Source organism: Anticarsia gemmatalis, chromosome 16, assembly GCF_050436995.1.
Source record: "Anticarsia gemmatalis isolate Benzon Research Colony breed Stoneville strain chromosome 16, ilAntGemm2 primary, whole genome shotgun sequence".
Classification (NCBI taxonomy): domain Eukaryota; kingdom Metazoa; phylum Arthropoda; class Insecta; order Lepidoptera; family Erebidae; genus Anticarsia; species Anticarsia gemmatalis.
The window spans coordinates 6,365,966-6,385,833 of record NC_134760.1 but is presented as its reverse complement, the minus strand read 5'-3'; the positions used below and the strand labels follow the sequence as shown (position 1 = coordinate 6,385,833).

Below are 19,868 nucleotides of genomic sequence, written 5' to 3'. Positions count from 1 at the left end.
TTTTATCGTACTATGTATATAATAATATAAGTATAAGGTCATGTCTATATCAGAAGTTTTCACTAAAGTGAATTCGAAACTCGCTTAATATTAATCTCCAAACGCCATTACAAGTTATTAGAATCGGTACTAGTACTACTCCAGGTAACTTTTACACGAAGTGAATCAATAACTTCAATGAAGTTGATGAATTCAGGAATAAAATAGTGACGCAATTTCCTAGACTCGATACTGTCAAGTAGCAAATAGTAGACATATTCAATTACTTTAAAAAAACTGTTTTACCCGACTTAAAAAAGGAGGAGGTCCTACCTCTGTTTTCTTATTGATACAAAATTCCAAATAGTTTGTGATTGTTGATAGACGTTAGTATTTTGATGGATACGTCTCCAAGATAAAGTAAGTATCCTCGCGAGAGAGCGGACCTTTAGTGTGAATTTTAAAGTTAAACAATAACTGATTTTAGCCAAAGAATCTAAATTCTAAGTTCTTGTATAAAAACCTAACGTTAAACAGATTTTTAGATAAAATTATGAATTATACATACATAAATCACGACCACTTATTTAAGTAATTGTCATTGTAAGAGTCCTTCTATTGTGTGGAACAACTGACATGGTAACATTTCTATGTCAAAAGAAAAGCGCGTCTGTGGTGCAGAAGAATAATGGACTATACAAGTAAATGCTCAGAGCGTGATCAAGAAATAGAAATGTCTATTATTGTCTGCTTTTGGCTTGTGTGGGTGAGATTCAGGGCTGCTTTCCACGACATCATTATTTTTTTAAGAATTATAGATTTTTATCGTATCTAATTTTTCTTTATTTATTTACAATTTAATCTAATAAAGCTAATGTTGTTTTGTACTAAGCATCTTATTAACATAATCTTACAATTACATACGTATGTCTACGTAAATGCAATTTCCGAATGAAATAGATAATACGTATTGTGATTCTCCTTTACGTTGTACAAAGTGTACGGCTCTATTGACACCTACCGCTATTAGCATAATTGTTATTATATTAATCGTATATAAGACGAGTTCTTGACCAGTTCAACTAACTTCTTCATTTGAAGAACACGAGGAGCTGAAATTTCAAAATGGCCACTTCCAAGATCATCGTAGCTTTTCTAGCTTTCCTGGTAAGATTGTACTATTATCTATAGTAATTATTTCTTTTCTTGTAATACATACAATTAAATGTTATTTTTTTCCTTTTTCAGGCTGTTACATTGGCACAGCAAAATTCATCATCTGTCCCTCCTTCTCATGGAGATGGAAGTTCTGCTCCACCAGCTGCATCATCAGGATCCTCAATACATAAAAGTTTCGGCAGCTGGCCCGAAATCTTTGGTTTTGGAAGTCGTTCAAAAAGATCCCCAGCAGAGGTTTCTGAATTGAATGAGCATCCTCGTGAAAAGCGGAGGGTTGTCACATGCAATTACTCGACCCAAGTAAGTACAAGCTTTAACTTAACTATTGGTATAGATATTGAGTTGTATTGCTCCATCATTACATATTTAGTGACATATATGTAGAACAACCAGTTCCTTAACAAACAAAAACGTTATTCAACTACTTTATCGGCTTTGTAAAAGATAATAAGGTTTCAGGTTACTTTAAATTGCAATGCATTATAAAATTGAAAAGTAATTTGAAAATTGTTAACGCCGCCCTTCGACCAATGTATTATTGGTCGGTAACACCCTGACAGTTACTAAATTATAATTTATGTTCTAGGGTGGCTTCAGATGTACTGGGTGTCACACAGTCCGTCGCTGCTATCCATTTGGGATGGGCACCATTTCGACTTGCAGCGGACTGTTTCAATACTGCAACAACGGCTTATGTTCGACGACCAAGGGATCATTGTGCTCAGCTACCACATCTAGCAGCTCCTCGTCAAGTTCATCCTCCTCTTCGTCATCTTCTTCTTCATCTTCTTCTTCTTCGTCTTCTTCTTCATCTTCCTCGTCTTCCACGTCTACTACGACGACTACTACTACCACAACCACGACGACACCCAAATCTACATAAGTAAGCTTATTTAAAAAATTGCAATTATCTGGCCCAACATCTCTTTTTTTAGATAAATGTTTGTAAGTTAAAAAACATACTGAGTCAATCAGAGTGGCAATTTCGCAATATCAACAAAATATAGTATGTTGAAAAAAATTGCTGACTGAAAAAAAGTTGAACTCGCTACACAACTGAACGTGCTTCACTTAACGTCATATTTTTATTGAGCTTTGACCCATGTTTTCATCACAGTTTATATTTTCTTTTTTCAACAAATAAACTATTTACAAGAAACTTATAGTATTTTTTGTTTCAGATCTGAAATCTTTGGAACCAAACAACGACGTCCTGGTGTGTTATTATTTAAATGTCTGCTTACCTATATATCAGTTCTATTAGTTAGATAACTATTATATTATTATTTAATAAAATATTTGCATGATCAACAAATGATTTTAATTGCCTTCTCTCGATCGTACTCATTATACTGTCTAATTCAAAATACAATTATCACGATTTTTTATTAAATACTTTTTCAAAACAAACGTACCTATTATTTAACCTTATTTTCCACAAGTCATGACATATTTTTCCTATCTCTAGATTAGATGTCTATGTGTTTTAAGAATGCTAAGCGAAGATAAACAGTAAAGATTTTTCTCAACTGAAAAAGAAATAGAAACCTAGTAAAATTATGCTTATCAATCAAACAAAAATAATGTTATTTGTGTGAAAGAACATTTGAGATAGCTTACTCTCTTAGTTTTTAGATTGACTATTTAAAAAACATTTTATACAATTATTCAAAAGTCTTGATGCGACTGAGACATGTTGAACATGTAATTACATGAGATGATAAAAGAAAACAGCTCTGAAATGTTTTTTAATTAAGCATTAGACGTACTCATGACTAGTACAAAAAACAGTTTGTGATCTAATGAAAATTCCTCCCGGGAATATGCGGCGGTGCTAATATATTTGTACCCATGTCAGTCTGGCCATGCTCGTTGTATAAGAATACTATTGAAGGCTCGGCAATGTAATGTAGATATAATATATTATGTATTAACATTTTGAAACATGGGTATAAAAAACACCAATTATAAAGATATTTTTTCTTGTAAAAACTTCGAAATATGCTGCAACACCGCTGCGTCTTGTATAATTATTCCGATTCATCACAAATATGCTCTCTTAGGAATGGCAAAAACGATTGTCATTACATGTCTATCTGAACCTTCGAGTATAGCAGGCGTGATGTTCATTACAAATAATGATAACTGAATTAAAGTGACTGACGTACTTTTAAGCATATTTACCATCGCATATTTTTACCTGAAATATATTTTTAATACTTGCATGACATAGCACTAAGTTTCGTGATAAATATGACTGCATATTTACCAGTAAAGCCACAATTACAGTCTATGTAAATGTGAGGGAAAAAAGTTGATAAAAACTTCGTTCATAACCAGTAGTGCATAACACATACAAAGTTACAACTAGAAAACAATATACATACGAGTGGCCGCCGCTTGCTGGGAAACGTAGCCTTGAAATGAACTCGTTCTTTTTCTGATTTATGAGTCTATGTTCCTCTGGATAGACGGCAATAACTCTGTTTCGAACAAACATGCTCATATTATACACTTTTGAATCCTGCTACTACACGATTTTTCAGTCGTCAGTAAAAAAACTATTCGTCGAATATTTTAACGTTTAAAATTTACCTTAAAGGATTTTTTGTTGTCTCTACACCGTGCTACATTTTAGAGGAGTCATACGGGCAGGCAAGCTACGTAAGTTGTAGATAAAAATCACTACATGATACTCTTTCCGGGATTCAAACCCGATACGTCTCTGCAACATTCGCTTTCATAACCCCTGAGTCGTAAAGGTTTTCGTTATATTATTATTTTAAACGTCCCTTACTTTTAAAATAATAATATAGTAAATCTGAATGTGATTATAAATAACGAACTGTACCTACCTATTAAGGAAATTCTAATTCAATATAATTATTTATTAAATGTACAGGCTAATTTGTAATTTGGAACCCATCGATGATGTCAAACATCCATACAGATACGCACATTTGAAATAGAGCAACGAATAGAAAACCTTCCGTTTATAAACTCTTGCATTGGAATTTTCCTCAGAATTCCTTTGAATGTTAGTCAGTTACAGTTCATCCCAAAGCAATGTGCCGATTGATCACGTTTGTTTACTACTCCTTCAAAATAATATGTCACGACTTACGAGACACATATTTAAATTCATTGTTGTATTGGAGTTCCCTTATTGTATTGAACAACAAGCTTGGTGACGTTCGTGTGAAATGAAAGCCGCTTTCATGTCGCACACAAATAGTTGGCTATACAACTAGACGTTCTGATTGTTTACAGGAAAACGTCGTTCTTTCATTGTTTGCTTTCGGCTTATGTGTCCACGGACATCAGGGCTGCTTTACGTGATCACTTCACGAATATTCAAAGAAGCTCTTCCGAAACTGTTTTTTATTTTTGACAAACACTTATGATAATTGTAGCTTTTATGAAATTGGCTATTTTGTTTCGTGAACAAACGTGATTAAAACAAATAATGTGAAGATGATGCTATTGTTCTCTGGTACTGTAACTATTCCGAAATGTCATTAAGGGATCCAAAGTCATAATTTTACTCATGGAATGCACACCCTACACATATTATAGAAATAATTATTTGGTACATAGAATTTTTGGTTTTACAACCCTAACGATATAAATGCGGTGATTAGCATAATCCTTATAATATAAAGTGTATATAAGATAAGTGTCTAATCAGTCCAAACAAGTTCTTCACTTGAGGAACCCGAATAGTTAAAAACACGAAGATGGCTTATCCCAAGGTTTTGGTATTGCTGTTTACTCTACTGGTGAGTTGTTCCTGAAACATACGTCCATTTTTTCAACAAAAGTTCCACTTCTGCCCTAATATCTAACTTTTAGCTTAAGAATGTCATTTAGAAATAATGTCAATTGCTTACGGTGAAAAACCACGCTTAAATTGTTAAGTAGGTATGTCAAGAGTGCTCCCAAATCTTGGCCAGCGCCTTGGTGGACTGTAGTTTGAACGCTCAAACCTACACTGACCAACAATTTTATTAACCGTGGACCCAGCTATCCGGCCACAATTGAGTTAATAAATGTACCTAAGTCTTCAGTTGTTGTAGTGTTCATTACTTTCTTGTATTGCAGCTGTCGCTGTCGTTGGCACAAGAAAATTCCTCTCCCGTGCCTGCTAGTGACAGCACCACGGCTGCAGCGTCATCGGCACCATCACTCCACGACTTCTTCCTCGCTGACTTTAGCATTTTCTGGCCTGACTTCTCTCCAACGGCTTTCCTAGGCCCACGCAATAAGAGATCGGCAGACCAACACGAACGACAAAAACGAGATGTATTCCAGTGTAACTTCTTAAATGAGGTAATTAACTTTATAGTTTCAGATCAATTTCATTCATATTTTTAGGAACGGATAAGTCAACGGTTAGTTTGTAGCCTGTCACCAAACCTAGCCAAGCTAAGGTTAACGTCTTGAAAAACATTTACTTATATAACAAAACTCTACATATTCAATAAGGGATTTTTTTAACCGACTTAATAGATTTTTGTTCCTCCTAAACCAATCATTGTTCCATTCGAAAATTTTAATTTTTTTTCTTAATTTTGTAGGGGCTCAGCACCTGTTCAGATTGCCACACGGTCCGTCAATGCTACCCATTCCTTAACTTCGGTGTGACAGTAAATTGCGGCGGTTTGTTCCCGTACTGCAGAAACGGAGCATGCTCTATGATCAGAGGATCTTTATGCTCTACCTCGACTTCGACATCTTCATCTACATCAAGTTCTACATCATCTACTACATCATCCACGACGTCTACGCCACAACCAGAGACATAATATTAAAGCCTTTGTAAGTAGTAACCTTGTTCAATTACCAGTAGCATTAACTTTCTGCGTGTTTGTATCGTGTGGTTACACATTTTGATGTAAAAACCTGAGCACTAATAACAAAAATCCATCTAACTATGTAAAATCTATAGATTAATGCTTTTGTTCTTTTAGATTGCTGCACATTGGATTTGTATAAACCATAGACCTCGGCGTGTCTTTATGGAAAAAATGTTTCGTTTGAAACCCTTATTCTTCAAACAAACTTCTATTATATCCTAATAAAGTTCAATTAAATGATCAATGCATATATTGTTTTTATTTCATTATGTCCTATTTCATATTCTTTGGTTCTACTTGGGCCCTATCTCCAATGAACATTTTGTAGCGTAAAAATTAAATGTCAAGTTAATTTTAAAAAGACTACTTACTATGAAAGATGCAGTTCTCTTTCAAAGGATTTATTTTACTGAATATTATGTTTAAGCATGAACAAAAACACAAAAGTTGGATGCCATTATTATCTTGTAAGAAATAAAACAACACTTTTGGCACGGTTTTATTTATTTACAATAACACAGTACTAAATTCAATGAGTATCAGTATTAATAATTGTTTTAAAAATATGTTCGATCGATATCAGATATCATAAAAAGGGAAGAATAGAGCCTACTTGCTATAAGTATATTATTATTCAAAAACATTATTATCGTGTGGTCGCGTTGTCAAATTTATTGTCCGAATCCAAAGACATTCTCCCTTTCCGTCTAAAGATATATTTCTCAGTATATATTTTAACTAATTTACGCTAAGATACATTGATCCTTTCATCTTAAAGCTTAAGCTTGATAGTAAATTATTAAATTGTTATTTGTCAAACACAGCTAATTTAGTCTAGTCAAAGAGAGGTATATGGATAAGTATTATTTCATGATGTTTCCATACACAAGGTTGCCTTTCGGTTTTATTGTCAATGTCATAGGTCAATTTGTTCATAATTTATTGTTACTGCAAAGTAAGAGATTTTTTTTCTGAATCTCATATTTTTCTAAATTGATTAAGTATATTTATTTAAGTAGTTTAATGCGACAACGAGAACCATTTTCAATTTTACTTACATCTATGTTTATATTGTCAGAGTTAAAGATTGTCTACATTTTGACATAATCGTTACCGTTAGTACACATTAATATTTGCGATTGACATCTTAAATTATTCTAGAATTAACAATAAGCACGATTTGTGTCTTAAACTGGCCAAAGTCGTTTTTTGTAAAAATGAGATCCCTTAAAAATTACTTACATTAATATTAAAACTAATGATCATAATAATCACAACATTTAACATATAAGAAATAAGAATATTTTTATTACATAGTTCAAAATTATTGTCTAAATTCTATCATGAATCCGTGTTCCCTACGTCTTGACAATGATTCATTAAGAGAACGACCAAGGTCGAGGTCATTTGCACTTTATTCCAAAAACCAATCGGTCGATACTACTATATTGATTAGTTTTTGGAAATGATCATTAAAATCTCGCAATTAGTCATTGGAATTGAAAGCGTGGATATGATTGGGGGAAAGCCCGGTTCTTGTACACAGTTCACAGTTCATTCACACCAGGATAGCCCGAGCTATACATCGTAGCATCTCCTAGTGGGCACTGGCACAGCTACTGGTTCTTACGTCGACTCGGTAGACTGCTGTTGCGGTAAGCTTTCCTCAGCAAGATGTTGTCCACTGCAGGCAGCAGCAGGTACCTCTTCCCTGATGTGTGATATGGAACCTTCAATGACCTAAAATAGTAAAACTTTGGGGTTTCCTTGCTGCTAGACTGCCAGCGGTTCTTCGCAAATGATTCGATGTTATTGTTGGATGGTATGGGTGGTAAGGGTAGGGGGCTGGAGTGCGGAAGGTCATTGTTCAGCGGTCTGTGGAGGATCCTGCCGGTCGGGTGCGAGTAAGCAGGTACTGGCGGCGGCGATATGTCGGCGTCGTCTGAATCGATTGCTGAGTCAGCTTCGGCACCAGAGATATATTGCCTAGTAACAAACAAAAAATACGTCACTAATATATAATTTTCATCAAAACGTTTTTATTGCAACAGAATTCAGATTTCCTTTCCCCCGTAATTGAGTCGCCGGCAAGCTTCCAATAGGTATTGGTTACGGAATTACACGTATGTGAAATTAATAAATTGTTTATTTGGCCGCTCCGTAGTTATGAAAGCAATTTTAATTAATCCCGGCTCTGCACGAAGAATTCGACGAAAAGCGATCAATATTCATGGAATAGTGCAAAGAGATACAATGTACGTTGAATTGGCAATACAAATATGCAAACAGCGTTGAATACCACGCTTCATTTTCCGGTATTCAACACACGCCTAACATCCGGAGAACTGGGAACGTCGCTGGCTTTTACATTGCCTGGTAATTTTATCACGATAACACAGTTTAGTACAACAAAATGTTACTGCGACGAAAACTCTGCTGTATGAAAGTACCTAACTGACTAACTGAAAATGTCAGTTAGGGTATGGGTTACTTACCTAATTCCGAAATTCTCGTCAATGGAATGCTTCCTGTAGAATAAAAAGAGTTTTAAAAAAAGGTTTTTGTATTGCGCTAAACATAAAACGGCAACTTATAATAAACATCTAATTATATCTAACACATAGTTTTGATCACGTTTCGAATCCATCGTATTCATGCCACGTGTGTGGCCGTCTATTCAGCACTAAACAAATACATGCGACATGTAAGTAACTCGTGGTTCGTCCCAATGACAGAGCCCTTTTAGCCTACTCTAAAGCATTTCGACTACACTTTGAACACCATATCAATGATTTAATCAACTAACATATACAATTCATGCGACAAGAAAATACTTTCTTTTTATAAACAGAACCCTCACAGCCTACTCTGAAGCAACTACTGTTCTGAACATCATATCAAGAAGTGTTAGCTTTCTCTAGTAACATCAATACAACAGATCAACGATGCAGTAAGACGTGCTACACACCTACGCGGGCCGTTCATAGGGCTTTGGCGGACTATGCCAATATTCGATGAAGTACTGCCGAATATGTCGGCTCGCGCAAATGTCATGCCTAACATGTATTACGTCATGCCTCTATTAGTCTCGTTCATCTACACCAACTCCTAAACAAACATTTATCTTCTACTGAACACACATTGATTGATATTGATAACATTTACGAGACCTGTATAATTCCTGGCTAGGTAACAGTAACCTAGCCCTTCCTGATCTACTATAACGTCCACCAGAGAATCTAAATGAAGGCAATAAACCTAAACGAGCGAGTGAACCAATGTGACGCTTTTCAAAATTAATGCGAGCTTCGTCATCTGTAAAAAAAATAAACAAAAAGCTGTTATGGTATCAACCTACATGATTTTCCCATTAACACCCCGTCTGTTAAAATCTCAAATCAAAACGTTTTATATGAAGCGTTTATAGTTCAACAGAAATGTGTCACTTTAAAATATTTATGTTTTGACTCACCTACTGATCGTTTATCTCCTTCAATTTCATTTTGGTCCAGGCCTTCATCTGCTTCAGCGTCGGGGAATGTGATCACGTATCTCTTACTTCTCGGGTTTTGTTCCAGGTAGTTCGGTCTGTAAAGTCCGTGATTAGGCAAACCGACTAATGTTCTCTTCAAATACGAGTTATCGTTCATATCCTTAGGGGTGAAATTTTCATAGTACGGTTCGAATGCACTACGCTTGTATATTTGGGACATAGCAGGGAACATGTCCGGATTAACGGATTGCTGGTAATCGTATATTTCATTGATGTCCAGGGGTCGATCGAGTTCAGAAAGCGGCGGAATCGAATTTTGGTAGAAGGGGAAATAGTATTCGTCCTCATTAGCCTCATCTTTCTTGTGGATGAGTAATCCGTTTCGTGCCAAAGCAGCTATATTCCGTTTATCGTTTGATGGATTGTACTGTCCCCTGCCAACGCGGTATCCGTCTCTAGCCAGAGCTTGAATGTTCCTCTTCATGGCGGCATAGCTTCGAAGTCTAGCAATGGATGCGACGTTTCTTTTCTCTTGAGATTCATCTTGATTGGGATCTTGCTTTTCAGCTTCAACGTATGGCGACCTATATGTGGGTAACAGTCCATTTTTAGCAAGCGTAGATATGCCTCGCTTGTAATTCGCCTTAGATGCGGTATTCCTCAGATAGCCGTCTCTGGCTAAAGCCGCTATATTTCTCCTGGGAAACGAAGGCCATTGGCTCAGAGGATCAGCCGGCAGACTCACCACCTAAATGAAACAATAATTCATGACAACCCATTGAAGTATTGTGTATGAAGACATAAGTGAATATTTATGTCGTCTAGGACATTGATGTTCACCTACTATCAGACCAATATATTCTTGTTGCCCAAAATATAAACATTTAAATTCACAAATAAATAGATAACAGCAATTAATTTAAATACCTGTTCGATATAAGTAGAGAACGCCACTGCTAAAGCAGCAACTAAGAGAAGATACCCGCGGTGCCTTCCGAAGTTCATCCGTGCGTTGTTCATCTAGCGAACAACGAAAACATTTTATTAAAACAAACACACTTAAAAAAATACTGAAGAAAATTTTCTTTTAAGCAACCTACACGATCGTCAGGGATAAGGGTTCATCAACAATAATGTTTATTACACGACCGCGACCAACTGAATCTCGCACTGTATAGTTATTACAAGTGTTCATATAACTGAGAACTCGTGACTTGTGACCTGAAGTTAAGAGGTCGATTTGTCAAATAGCTATTTAACCAATCAAGATGCTTTCAGTTCAATTGATTTGGCGTTGTTGCAGATTACCATATTGAATATCTTATTATTCATAATCATATGAATCATGTGTAAGTAATTTAAATATTAACAAATTGTTAAGATTGTGAAAAAAAATGAAATCTATTTCATATTTGTATAGTTGAAGGAGTTAATTCTACATAAACGATAATTATTCATATTCATATTCATCGTACGGCTTTATTTAACTCAATGATTAATAAACAGTTCGATTGGTTTTTCCAAAGCAAACGTATTAAACTTCCGACCGTATTGAGTACAAACAAAAGGTAACAGAGAACGGAGATAATAGTCTGTCGCCTGAACGGATATAAAGTTGGCAGATTCAATTACTCGAGGTGCACACCGCGCGCTGTTGGAAGCCACCTGAGCTCTTACTACTCACGAAAGAGATTTTCTCATAACCTTTTAAATGCTAATTTTCTCTGAGCGTTTATCGGAAAACGCGTATGATAAATTGCATTGCATTTGAGTGTTATTAATCTGATTGTAGATATAAATGATCCAAACTCCATCATATTTACGTTTAATATCCGTTATACGTAGATACGATAATGTGATTTACTCGGCTTTAACTTTATTTAAAGTAGATTAACAAAACACCAATTACCTTTAACGGTTATACGCGTAACAATACTTTCAATTATTAATTTAATGCTACATTTCCCTTTCATTTCCACTACAAATGTATTTCTAGTTAGAATTATTCTCGTTATTGTTAAACCGAGCTAGTACGCCTGTCGATCATAATCGGATCACTCATTAACTCCCGACCTTTTGATAAACAATTCCCGTAACTGGTTGATCTCTCAGCGGAAAATCCAATAAGCTTTATCGCGGAAAAGCTATCAAACAGAAACACTTGACGTTACAACAATTAAATTAACAAAATCAAGAATATATTTCATCATATTTTTCGACTACCTAACGGTAATATGTAATGATATTTAAATCATGCGTCGGTTTAATAACGCACGATAAGTTACGCATGAATGATTACGTATATTGTTACTTTTCATAAAAATTCAATAAATAGTCTAATCAACGTGCTTCCAAGGCAACTTTGTGTGAAAATGAAACGAAGCATTCATAAGAGCTGTGAAGTAATATCTTTGTGTACAAAAAGCTTCAGACTGAAAGGAATGAGCACATAGTGAAACGGCCTGTAGGCACTAAGTGTCTGCGAAGCTCTCTTTGAAATAAATTCTCGGATCAGTTGGTAGCTAGTGTAGCTAGACGGCTGAAAGAACAGATTTACTGTAATTGTGTACAGACTACACTGTTACTGTTCAATACACATTGTTCTAAACAAATTAAGAACGAAGTAGATTTTGTGTTTCAAACAATAGGCTTCCCGAGTAATTAATCCTAATGTGTCCTATGTTTGCTAATTGGAGCTAATAGCAATTCAATAAAAGATTAATCAATTTAAAATAATGTTCGATTAGATCAAGGGAAAACTTTTTCAGTGGAAACCATCTGTAATGAAAAAAAAAATAAACGTCGAATAGAAGTCGACAAATAGAAGAACCTTCGGACTTTCGTTTCAACATGGTCGCTTAGCAATCCAAAAAAACGATTTTAAAATATTTTTTGATATATTTAATTTAATACTGTGTTATTGGCGGAATTAGGCATAAAGCCAGAATCGCCACAAAGCTAAACAAAAAAAACCTTCATTATGAATTAGACCCATTGCCATGTACTTCAACCCGGTAATGATTTACAAAATAAAGTATAATTTAATGAGTTGAAATATAGACACCTTTGACTTAGGCGAGCATTATATATTATTAGTATGAGTATTTATTATCGATCTGAATTATAAATTAATTCAGATCGATAGTAAGTGAACGTAATAGTTGAAGTACACGAATTAATTAAAATTTCTTATAAACAACAAGTATAGTAATCTCTTTGACACGGTATTAGTATTAATGCGAGCTTATGCGACGTTAATGAGCTAAGAATCAACTGCGTTATTAATAACCGTGACTTGATTTTGATATAAATAATTAATTTCGTTCGGGCCTCTGATAGAAAATTGATCATTGACAGCTTTTCTTTAACCATTGTAGAGAAAAAGCCTCCTCACATTTACGCCAATCCGTTTTTTGGTCACACTTGGCTTGGTCTATTATAAACTAAACTAACTTATCAACCAATTTGAGGCAATATCTCCCCTATTTATTAAGGCAGGTAGTCAGTAAACCTTTTAGCAATATAATTTAATTATTATTTGCTCAATTTTCTATCTCCTGACGAAGTAGAAAATTGTAATTTTCCCGTAATCGTTTAGAGGATTACTTCTAATTTGTTAGTTTCAAAAGCCGCTTATACTTGTTAAAAGGTCAAGTCTTTTTAGTTATTGTTACTTGAACAAGTTTCGGAGCTACCTATTAATTAAATAACACCTCGTTAACTATATTTCATTTCGTCTATTTTGTATTTTTTTCCTATCGTAGACAAAAATTTATACATAGGTAGTAATTTGACCAATAAGTAGTTTTAATTAACCTGAAAATATTTATAAGTTTCCCATAAACAAACAAAAATTAGAACAAACTTCAGAAGAGGAGGTCCGCCCTTCTATTATATTTGTACATGTAAAATTAATTTTTATTTACAGCCGATTAAGAGAATGCCTAGGTCTATTTTTGAAAAAGCTATGAATTAATATTATTTTCTACCAAATTCAACTGTAACTAAGTGAAGTAACTGACCAATACAGCTTAAAAGCTTTTTTATACCTAACCCAGTTATAAAACCTACGTATTAAGAGTATGAATTAAATATGCATGTATTTTTTTAATAATTAGTCATATTGTATTGTAGAAAAAGTTGTAGTTCGGAAGTCTGTCCGATAATCTAGTTAATTAATACCAACTTTAACAAATGTTGACTCACAAAAACTAGCAAGTTTTACCTAAAATTGTGTAAAAAAATCCTAACACCCCTGAAAAATATTCTTCTTTATCTAATATAAGTACAACAAATATTGAGATTTTAGTCGTAAGTAACAAAATAATGTTGTGTTAACGGATTAGGTACTGAATTATATATTTCAAATGCTAAAACTTTTTTCCACCATAAAATAAAAGTTTTAAACTTTTTCGAACCCGCGTAAACAGAAAGTGATCTAAAGTAACTTCAGTAATTATATACTTACGGTGATTGGCGTGACTCCCAGCCACAATACACTTTTGCAAACTTTGGAGCAACTTGTAACTTGACACTTGCTTGCTTTGCTCGAATACTAGGAGATCTTGGCGGGAATGGATGTTAGACGACGGCTACAGAGCTTTTATACAAAACCACATGCTCACCGCGCTTGCGTGAACTTTACAAGGGAGGAGCTTACTGAAAAAGCATACTACTTATATGCACTTTAATTAATAGGATATAAGGTCAAAAAGCTATTTTTAAACAGCAAACAAAAAGACTAACGTCATCAACGAGCTATTTTCTGAATGCAAATTGTGTCGTACTCACGGACAGTCAGACTAATAATGTCACTGAGAATTAATGATGATGTAGAAAGACTACGTAGCTAATTACTAGAACTAAATTAGATTCTCATTTTTCAACCTTTTACGGTTCAAGGTCATTAATTCTATTAATCTTGTTCTCAATGAAAATAACTAAATAATGTATCGGCCTTTTAGAATTACTTAACCTAAATTTCGTCAAGAGTCACGTGTAACTTTGAAGTCGGAAGCCACAAAATGCCATTGTTTCAAAGTTTAGCAATCAAATAAGGCAAATTCTATCGGAAAAATACTATTGCCAAATTGTCGAAATTGCGACGCTGGGAAATTCTTCCGCATACTTTACAAGCTTTGGCTTTTGTAGATAATGTTTAGTCGATTGAAATTTCAGTTTAGTGAAGTAGATTTTTCACTTCAGTTTAACACAAAATAATGTAATTACTTCAACACTTTTTGCACTTGAATAACTAATACTCGTGACGCCTTATTTCCATCGGAACAAGTAACCCTTGTAGGAAATATAGAGCACCACTTGTTCTGATCCCCGTTCTTACTAAATTCTTTAAATCTACATCATAACCTAACTGGTTAGATTATTCCCTACGAAGTACCACCATACTATTTTAAAAGAATAAAACAGTGTGATAAAATCAATAATTTATTCTAAATTCTATAATAGTTGAACATTTTTATTACAAACTAATTAAAAGAATCGCCGCGGATCTTTTTCAGTACTAGGCAGTCTAATATCAGTTGAGTTTTTCTCTACAATTTCTTCAACTTTGTTTGAATGTTGCATTTCCTCTGAAGCTGCATTCGATATACTTTCTTCTGCAAGCTGGTCCGTTATTTCAGTAGGTTTTTCTCCCGACATAGTTGTAGTTTCATCATTAGCCACTGTAGTTACTCTTAAAGGGCCATGGGTGCCTTCAGCAAACATGTAATCTTCATTGCAACCTTCTGTCTTCACCCTTGAACAGTACCCGCTACGGCAATATGGGAAAAATCCGGCACATTGCACTAGTAGAGCGAAATTACCGGGGAAGCAGTGGAGTGCCGCAGTACAACTAATGCATTGATATCCTGGCTAAAAAAAAATTATAGAGCTAGACTATCATTACACTAGTTTTCATAAGTCTGATTACTGCTTACGCAAACAAATAGTTATTGATGATCTATTACGAGTCTGTTTATTTTCATGATAGTGTTTGTTTATAAAGTCCCTACAATACTACATTAAATCTTAATCCAAAATTTAACAACTAACTTTAATTTCTTAACTTAAATTTATTCCATCATGTTTGTCTTCAGGCGGGTACATATGTGTGTAGGTACTGTGTGATACCAGAGCAGGAATAAATTTATGTGTTCTTACCTCTTGTCTATAATTGCACATCCACGGGTTGTAACGTCCTCTGCCTAAACCATTAGCGTAGATTTCAAGATCAGTATGATTTCTTAAAAGAAAAGTGCCCTTTGTTTCTGAAAATAATACAATTTTACTTAACCACTTAGCATATACCGTTTTAAAAAAAACATCTGTCTTAAATAAAAATTATGAATACTTATCCAAACAAATAAAGTATATGTAAAATTCTGTCCAGACATCCTCAATACGTCACCATTCCATTTGTAAGAATATTTTGGAAATAGCACGCACATGAACTTGAGTTGGAGATAATTCACATCATTAAAACCAATTAACCAAGTATCTGTCTACTTACCCACGTCAGTCCTGCCTTGAACTAAAGCCAGATTTACCTGAAATATATAACAGGATATAGGAAACCGTTTTAGTTATTTTATCTATTCAAAATAAATAATATATTACCAACAATAAAGTAATAAGCTCCATTTCTGGAATAGTAATGCTCTCCAAAGACCGGTAAAGACTGCAGTCAACAAAGAAAGTAAGTAGTTTGTATGAAAAGTAAAATAGTTCACGCTTATATACAGTTGAATACATTATGTTAATGCACATATATCGTGCGGCACACTAATTGCACTATCATTAAACCATAAAAATCATTTTGCAGTGGCTGCAAAAACTAGTTGGATACGAAAAATCTACGCGATGAAGTAAACTAGCAACAGTTTGTCACTTTACTAATTACTGCAATAATTGGTGTAAATAGATAATATGGTAAAACATTTTTTAAGCCTGTCGCATGTTAATTTTATTAAGGTTAGTTATTGTTTTTATTTTTTTCCTCCTTAACTCTAGCACGGATCCCTTTCAATAAGAGTCCCATTTGAAACATTCTGCGACTATATAAACAAATGCTTGATTCATTTGGGTACTACATAATTTAATAACCAATATACACACTATATTATACTATACTTATGGATAAATATTGTGCATGGTTCAGGATATTTCCATTACCTAAGTACTTCACTTGGTAAAAAAATATCCGATTTGAATATAAACGTATATCAAGTCCAAAAATAAAACCCCTTCAATTGACATTTAAAACAGTGAACCCAATAAATAACGGTACTAAATCTTAAGTTAAAACGTGGGACAGGGGCACAGTATCGCAATATCACTTATGAGTCCTTGGCATTCCCAGGACGGTCTGTCGACTTGGTACAAATCAACACTGATTGGACGCATCGGGACCGCTCCTATCTAGTTACCATCTCCTCATGATTTAAACGAGAAATTTTCCAGTTGCCAGTAAATTTTCCAGTAGCGCGCACGTTTCTGGAACTTTACTTGGAACCTTGGAACGTACTGACTAACAAGGTTTTATCAGAGTAAGTGGATATTTTACAAGACAACCTAAGATATATTATTAAATTGTAAACAGTTAGTTAAAAGTATTATTTGGTTTTTTATGACGACTTTTATTTTTTAGTGATATATATTTTGATAGGAATCATAATTTTTGCTTTTGTAGGAACAAAGGGCAAAAATTGCTTGTTGAACTAGTAGTTGCGTACTTTAGACGTAGCTGAAGTAACTCTGGCCGTTATTTATTTAATGATATGTAATAACATAGTTAAGTAACGTCAAACGTGAACACTGCCTTGATTACGTGTGTACCAGGTTTAATAAAAACAAATATTTAAAAGTAAAAAATAATTTATTTTAAATAATACAAGCTATTTAAAACAGACATTTGCCTAACGAATTCTTTAAAATGATCGCCGCGATTCTTTCCTCGCATCTGCGGCGTTAGTCGAAGTCGATATTTCATCATTCGGGTTATCTATCTCTGTATCATGGACAATTTCATCGTGAGTTTCTGATGGTTTGATGTTATTTTCATCAGCTGATTGTTTTAGACATTTCTTGTCCTGTGTAGCTGCACAATAACCGTTGCTGCAGTATGGCAGTCGACCAGCACATTGCACTAGGAGTGCGAAGTTACCGGGGTAGCAGTGGAGGGCTGTATTGCAAGTTGTACACTTATATCCAGGCTAGAAAAACAAAGTAAACGTTTAATTAAATGTCTGCTACGCCTCTTTCACGTGTTCGATTCCGCCAGTCAGTTGCTTTTAGAGTTTGAGTGAACCAGTTGCTTTTAGGTTTGTCGGTGGCCCCCGACGCACAATAGGAATAATTTCATGTGTTCTAAAAAGAATTTTGTTCTTTTTCTGTTTTTGTTTCTTTTTTTTATAAAGACTACTACTGCGTATGAATTTCTCTTGTGTCGCGAGGACTTTTACAGATATGCAAACAACGGACACGAGGTACAACTTAACCCGAGACAACTATTTTTGGTTCGTAGAAATTTCTGTTCCGTGTGGGAATCGAACCCACCACTTCCCGACGAACTGGTACTGGCGTGACCACCACCTTAACCACTGCGCCACAGAAGCCGTCAAAAACAAGGTTTTTTTCTTAACCCATTATAATCCCGCTGCTGGGCAATTAAAAATGAAATACAATTCAGAAAAATGCCAGCTATATTAAAATGGTTTCCTACATTTCAAACTTTCTGAAATAAATCTCCAAAATAGAAACAGCTATATTTTTGTAAACTCACGTTTGTAAAGAAACCGTACAAACTCGAAGTAACAGCTTATATTGTGGTAAAATGAAAACCAAATTTGAATTTTTCGCAAATATTTCATTACAGATTTACTAAGCAGTTACACAACTTTTCCAAATGCCAGCCAACGACTTATTCATGTAGGTAACTACTTAATTTTTATAAATAAAAAATACCAATTATTTCCATACCTCTTTAAAATAATTACAAAACCATGGATTGTAATGTGCTTTCGCTATAGCACTTGCGTACACGTCTAAGTGGACATGACTATCTGCTGCTCGCAGGGAATCTTCTAGTCCTGTAAACATATCCAGTTATTTACCAGTTATATACTAAGTGACAACGATGCACAACAAAACCTTGAAAGTCTAAAGGACATACATGACCTAAGTACCTATATGCCTTAAATGACAATAAGACCGTACATATAGGGATTATCAAAATCTATGTGATTAAGCAGGAAAAATAATTATAATAGACCTATCAAAGAGCACCATTCGATTGAAAACGCATAGACAATACCTACTATACCTAGGTTATTTCGGACTTACTGTCTATGATAATGGGTTGGTAAGAATAAAAATCATTACGTAATTTCAATTTCATTAAACTTACCCACTTCAGTTCTTCCATGAATTACCACCAAATTTATCTAAAATAGAAAAATTGTGATTATTCCTAACGTAAACTTTAACATACTTAGCGTTAATCGGTGCATTGAAAAAAATACTATTCTTACGTACGACTCACGTTGCATTAGGATGTGTAAAAAATTTAAAATTTAAGTTACCACATAATATTTACCAATAATGCTAAAACTGCTGCCAGCGCCATCTCTTCAAATAGTTTTAGCTCCAACAAACGTTTACTGCTACCCCGAAGCAAGTAGTTTGTGAGGAAAGTAAAATAAACACCGCTTATATACTGTGGAATTCATTATGTAAATGTACCTTATGCATGTCAACCGTATATTTTACGATTTACGAAAGATAAACTAAGAAAAAGTCTAGCTTATTAGCTGAGTGATCGTAATTTTCGTGACGTAGATCAAGATTAGCATTCAGATTATCTAATTGCACACTGATTTTTTATAGTAAATTACGCTTTGACTAATAAACTTATCATTTTACTTACAACCGGGTAAGATGACAGGACGGTAAATAGCTTAATTGGTCTGACTGATTAATGAAACATATTAATCAATCAAAATGATCAGAAGTGCTAATAATACTCGTATCAATTAATCATGTCGCGTGTAAAACAGCTGAGGATGATGACCGACTAAACGATCGTGAAAAACACACGCATTCGCAACTAGTTATTATGTCGCTTTCCTACCGTCATACTCGATTTATCACAGAATTATTAAATACACCTACGATTTAATAAGTAATTAGAATTATGAATATATTAACTGTGCGTGTACCTAACAATTATCTGTAACCGGATACCTTACAATTTAACTTTATCGTATTAGTAAAGAAGAAAAACATCCAGGAGATTTTTTCACTAAGAATATTCTTGGATTCCTAGTGCAGTAATCGAGCTCTTCCAGCCCTTTTTACATTTG

At 34.4% G+C, this 19,868-nt stretch overlaps 5 protein-coding genes across 5 annotated transcripts; 2 read left to right on the top strand and 3 right to left on the bottom strand.

Annotated features, from left to right (window-relative positions):
* Positions 1–1,055: 1,055 nt before the first annotated feature.
* On the top strand, positions 1,056–2,479 carry LOC142979533 (uncharacterized). The gene is made up of 4 exons (XM_076124487.1): positions 1,056–1,146; positions 1,228–1,458; positions 1,745–2,041; positions 2,340–2,479. Exons 1-3 carry the CDS (start codon positions 1,105–1,107, stop codon positions 2,039–2,041), a joined length of 570 nt encoding a protein of 189 aa, XP_075980602.1. The 5' UTR covers positions 1,056–1,104; the 3' UTR covers positions 2,340–2,479.
* A 2,356-nt stretch (positions 2,480–4,835) lies between these two features.
* LOC142979423 (uncharacterized) lies at positions 4,836–6,264 on the top strand. Its single transcript, XM_076124311.1, has 4 exons — positions 4,836–4,937; positions 5,260–5,487; positions 5,736–5,976; positions 6,129–6,264. Exons 1-3 carry the CDS (start codon positions 4,896–4,898, stop codon positions 5,961–5,963), a joined length of 498 nt encoding a protein of 165 aa, XP_075980426.1. The 5' UTR covers positions 4,836–4,895; the 3' UTR covers positions 5,964–5,976; positions 6,129–6,264.
* Positions 6,265–6,509: 245 nt separating this feature from the next.
* Positions 6,510–14,078, bottom strand: Nplp1 (Neuropeptide-like precursor 1). Its single transcript, XM_076124391.1, has 6 exons — positions 13,976–14,078; positions 10,435–10,527; positions 9,487–10,255; positions 9,185–9,329; positions 8,510–8,542; positions 6,510–8,000 (listed from the first exon to the last, which is right to left on the bottom strand). The coding sequence occupies exons 2-6, from the start codon at positions 10,525–10,527 to the stop codon at positions 7,631–7,633; spliced, it is 1,410 nt and encodes a 469-aa protein (XP_075980506.1). The 5' UTR covers positions 13,976–14,078; the 3' UTR covers positions 6,510–7,630.
* A 919-nt stretch (positions 14,079–14,997) lies between these two features.
* On the bottom strand, positions 14,998–16,197 carry LOC142979611 (uncharacterized). Its single transcript, XM_076124643.1, has 4 exons — positions 16,126–16,197; positions 16,019–16,055; positions 15,670–15,776; positions 14,998–15,381 (listed from the first exon to the last, which is right to left on the bottom strand). The coding sequence occupies exons 1-4, from the start codon at positions 16,147–16,149 to the stop codon at positions 14,998–15,000; spliced, it is 552 nt and encodes a 183-aa protein (XP_075980758.1). The 5' UTR covers positions 16,150–16,197.
* A 1,167-nt stretch (positions 16,198–17,364) lies between these two features.
* On the bottom strand, positions 17,365–19,187 carry LOC142979565 (uncharacterized). Its single transcript, XM_076124563.1, has 4 exons — positions 19,103–19,187; positions 18,914–18,950; positions 18,487–18,596; positions 17,365–17,720 (listed from the first exon to the last, which is right to left on the bottom strand). The coding sequence occupies exons 1-4, from the start codon at positions 19,130–19,132 to the stop codon at positions 17,436–17,438; spliced, it is 462 nt and encodes a 153-aa protein (XP_075980678.1). The 5' UTR covers positions 19,133–19,187; the 3' UTR covers positions 17,365–17,435.
* Positions 19,188–19,868: the final 681 nt, after the last annotated feature.

Coding starts and splice junctions, on each gene's coding strand:
- LOC142979611 (XM_076124643.1), bottom strand. CDS start 16,149: ATGGAGCTTATTACTTTATTGTTG. Junction 16,056..16,125: donor AGCTTATTACTTTATTGTTG/GTAATATATTAT, acceptor TATATATTTCAG/GTAAATCTGGCTTTAGTTCA. Junction 15,777..16,018: donor TCAAGGCAGGACTGACGTGG/GTAAGTAGACAG, acceptor TATTATTTTCAG/AAACAAAGGGCACTTTTCTT.
- LOC142979533 (XM_076124487.1), top strand. CDS start 1,105: ATGGCCACTTCCAAGATCATCGTAGCTTTTCTAGCTTTCCTG. Junction 1,147..1,227: donor TAGCTTTTCTAGCTTTCCTG/GTAAGATTGTAC, acceptor TTCCTTTTTCAG/GCTGTTACATTGGCACAGCA. Junction 1,459..1,744: donor CATGCAATTACTCGACCCAA/GTAAGTACAAGC, acceptor TTTATGTTCTAG/GGTGGCTTCAGATGTACTGG.
- Nplp1 (XM_076124391.1), bottom strand. CDS start 10,527: ATGAACAACGCACGGATGAACTTCGGAAGGCACCGCGGGTATCTTCTC. Junction 9,330..9,486: donor AGGAGATAAACGATCAGTAG/GTGAGTCAAAAC, acceptor TTTTTTTTACAG/ATGACGAAGCTCGCATTAAT. Junction 8,543..9,184: donor CCTAGCCAGGAATTATACAG/GTCTCGTAAATG, acceptor TTTATTCTACAG/GAAGCATTCCATTGACGAGA.
- LOC142979423 (XM_076124311.1), top strand. CDS start 4,896: ATGGCTTATCCCAAGGTTTTGGTATTGCTGTTTACTCTACTG. Junction 4,938..5,259: donor TATTGCTGTTTACTCTACTG/GTGAGTTGTTCC, acceptor CTTGTATTGCAG/CTGTCGCTGTCGTTGGCACA. Junction 5,488..5,735: donor AGTGTAACTTCTTAAATGAG/GTAATTAACTTT, acceptor TTAATTTTGTAG/GGGCTCAGCACCTGTTCAGA.
- LOC142979565 (XM_076124563.1), bottom strand. CDS start 19,132: ATGGCGCTGGCAGCAGTTTTAGCATTATTG. Junction 18,951..19,102: donor CAGCAGTTTTAGCATTATTG/GTAAATATTATG, acceptor TTTCTATTTTAG/ATAAATTTGGTGGTAATTCA. Junction 17,721..18,486: donor TTTGTAATTATTTTAAAGAG/GTATGGAAATAA, acceptor TTGTTTTTCTAG/CCTGGATATAAGTGTACAAC.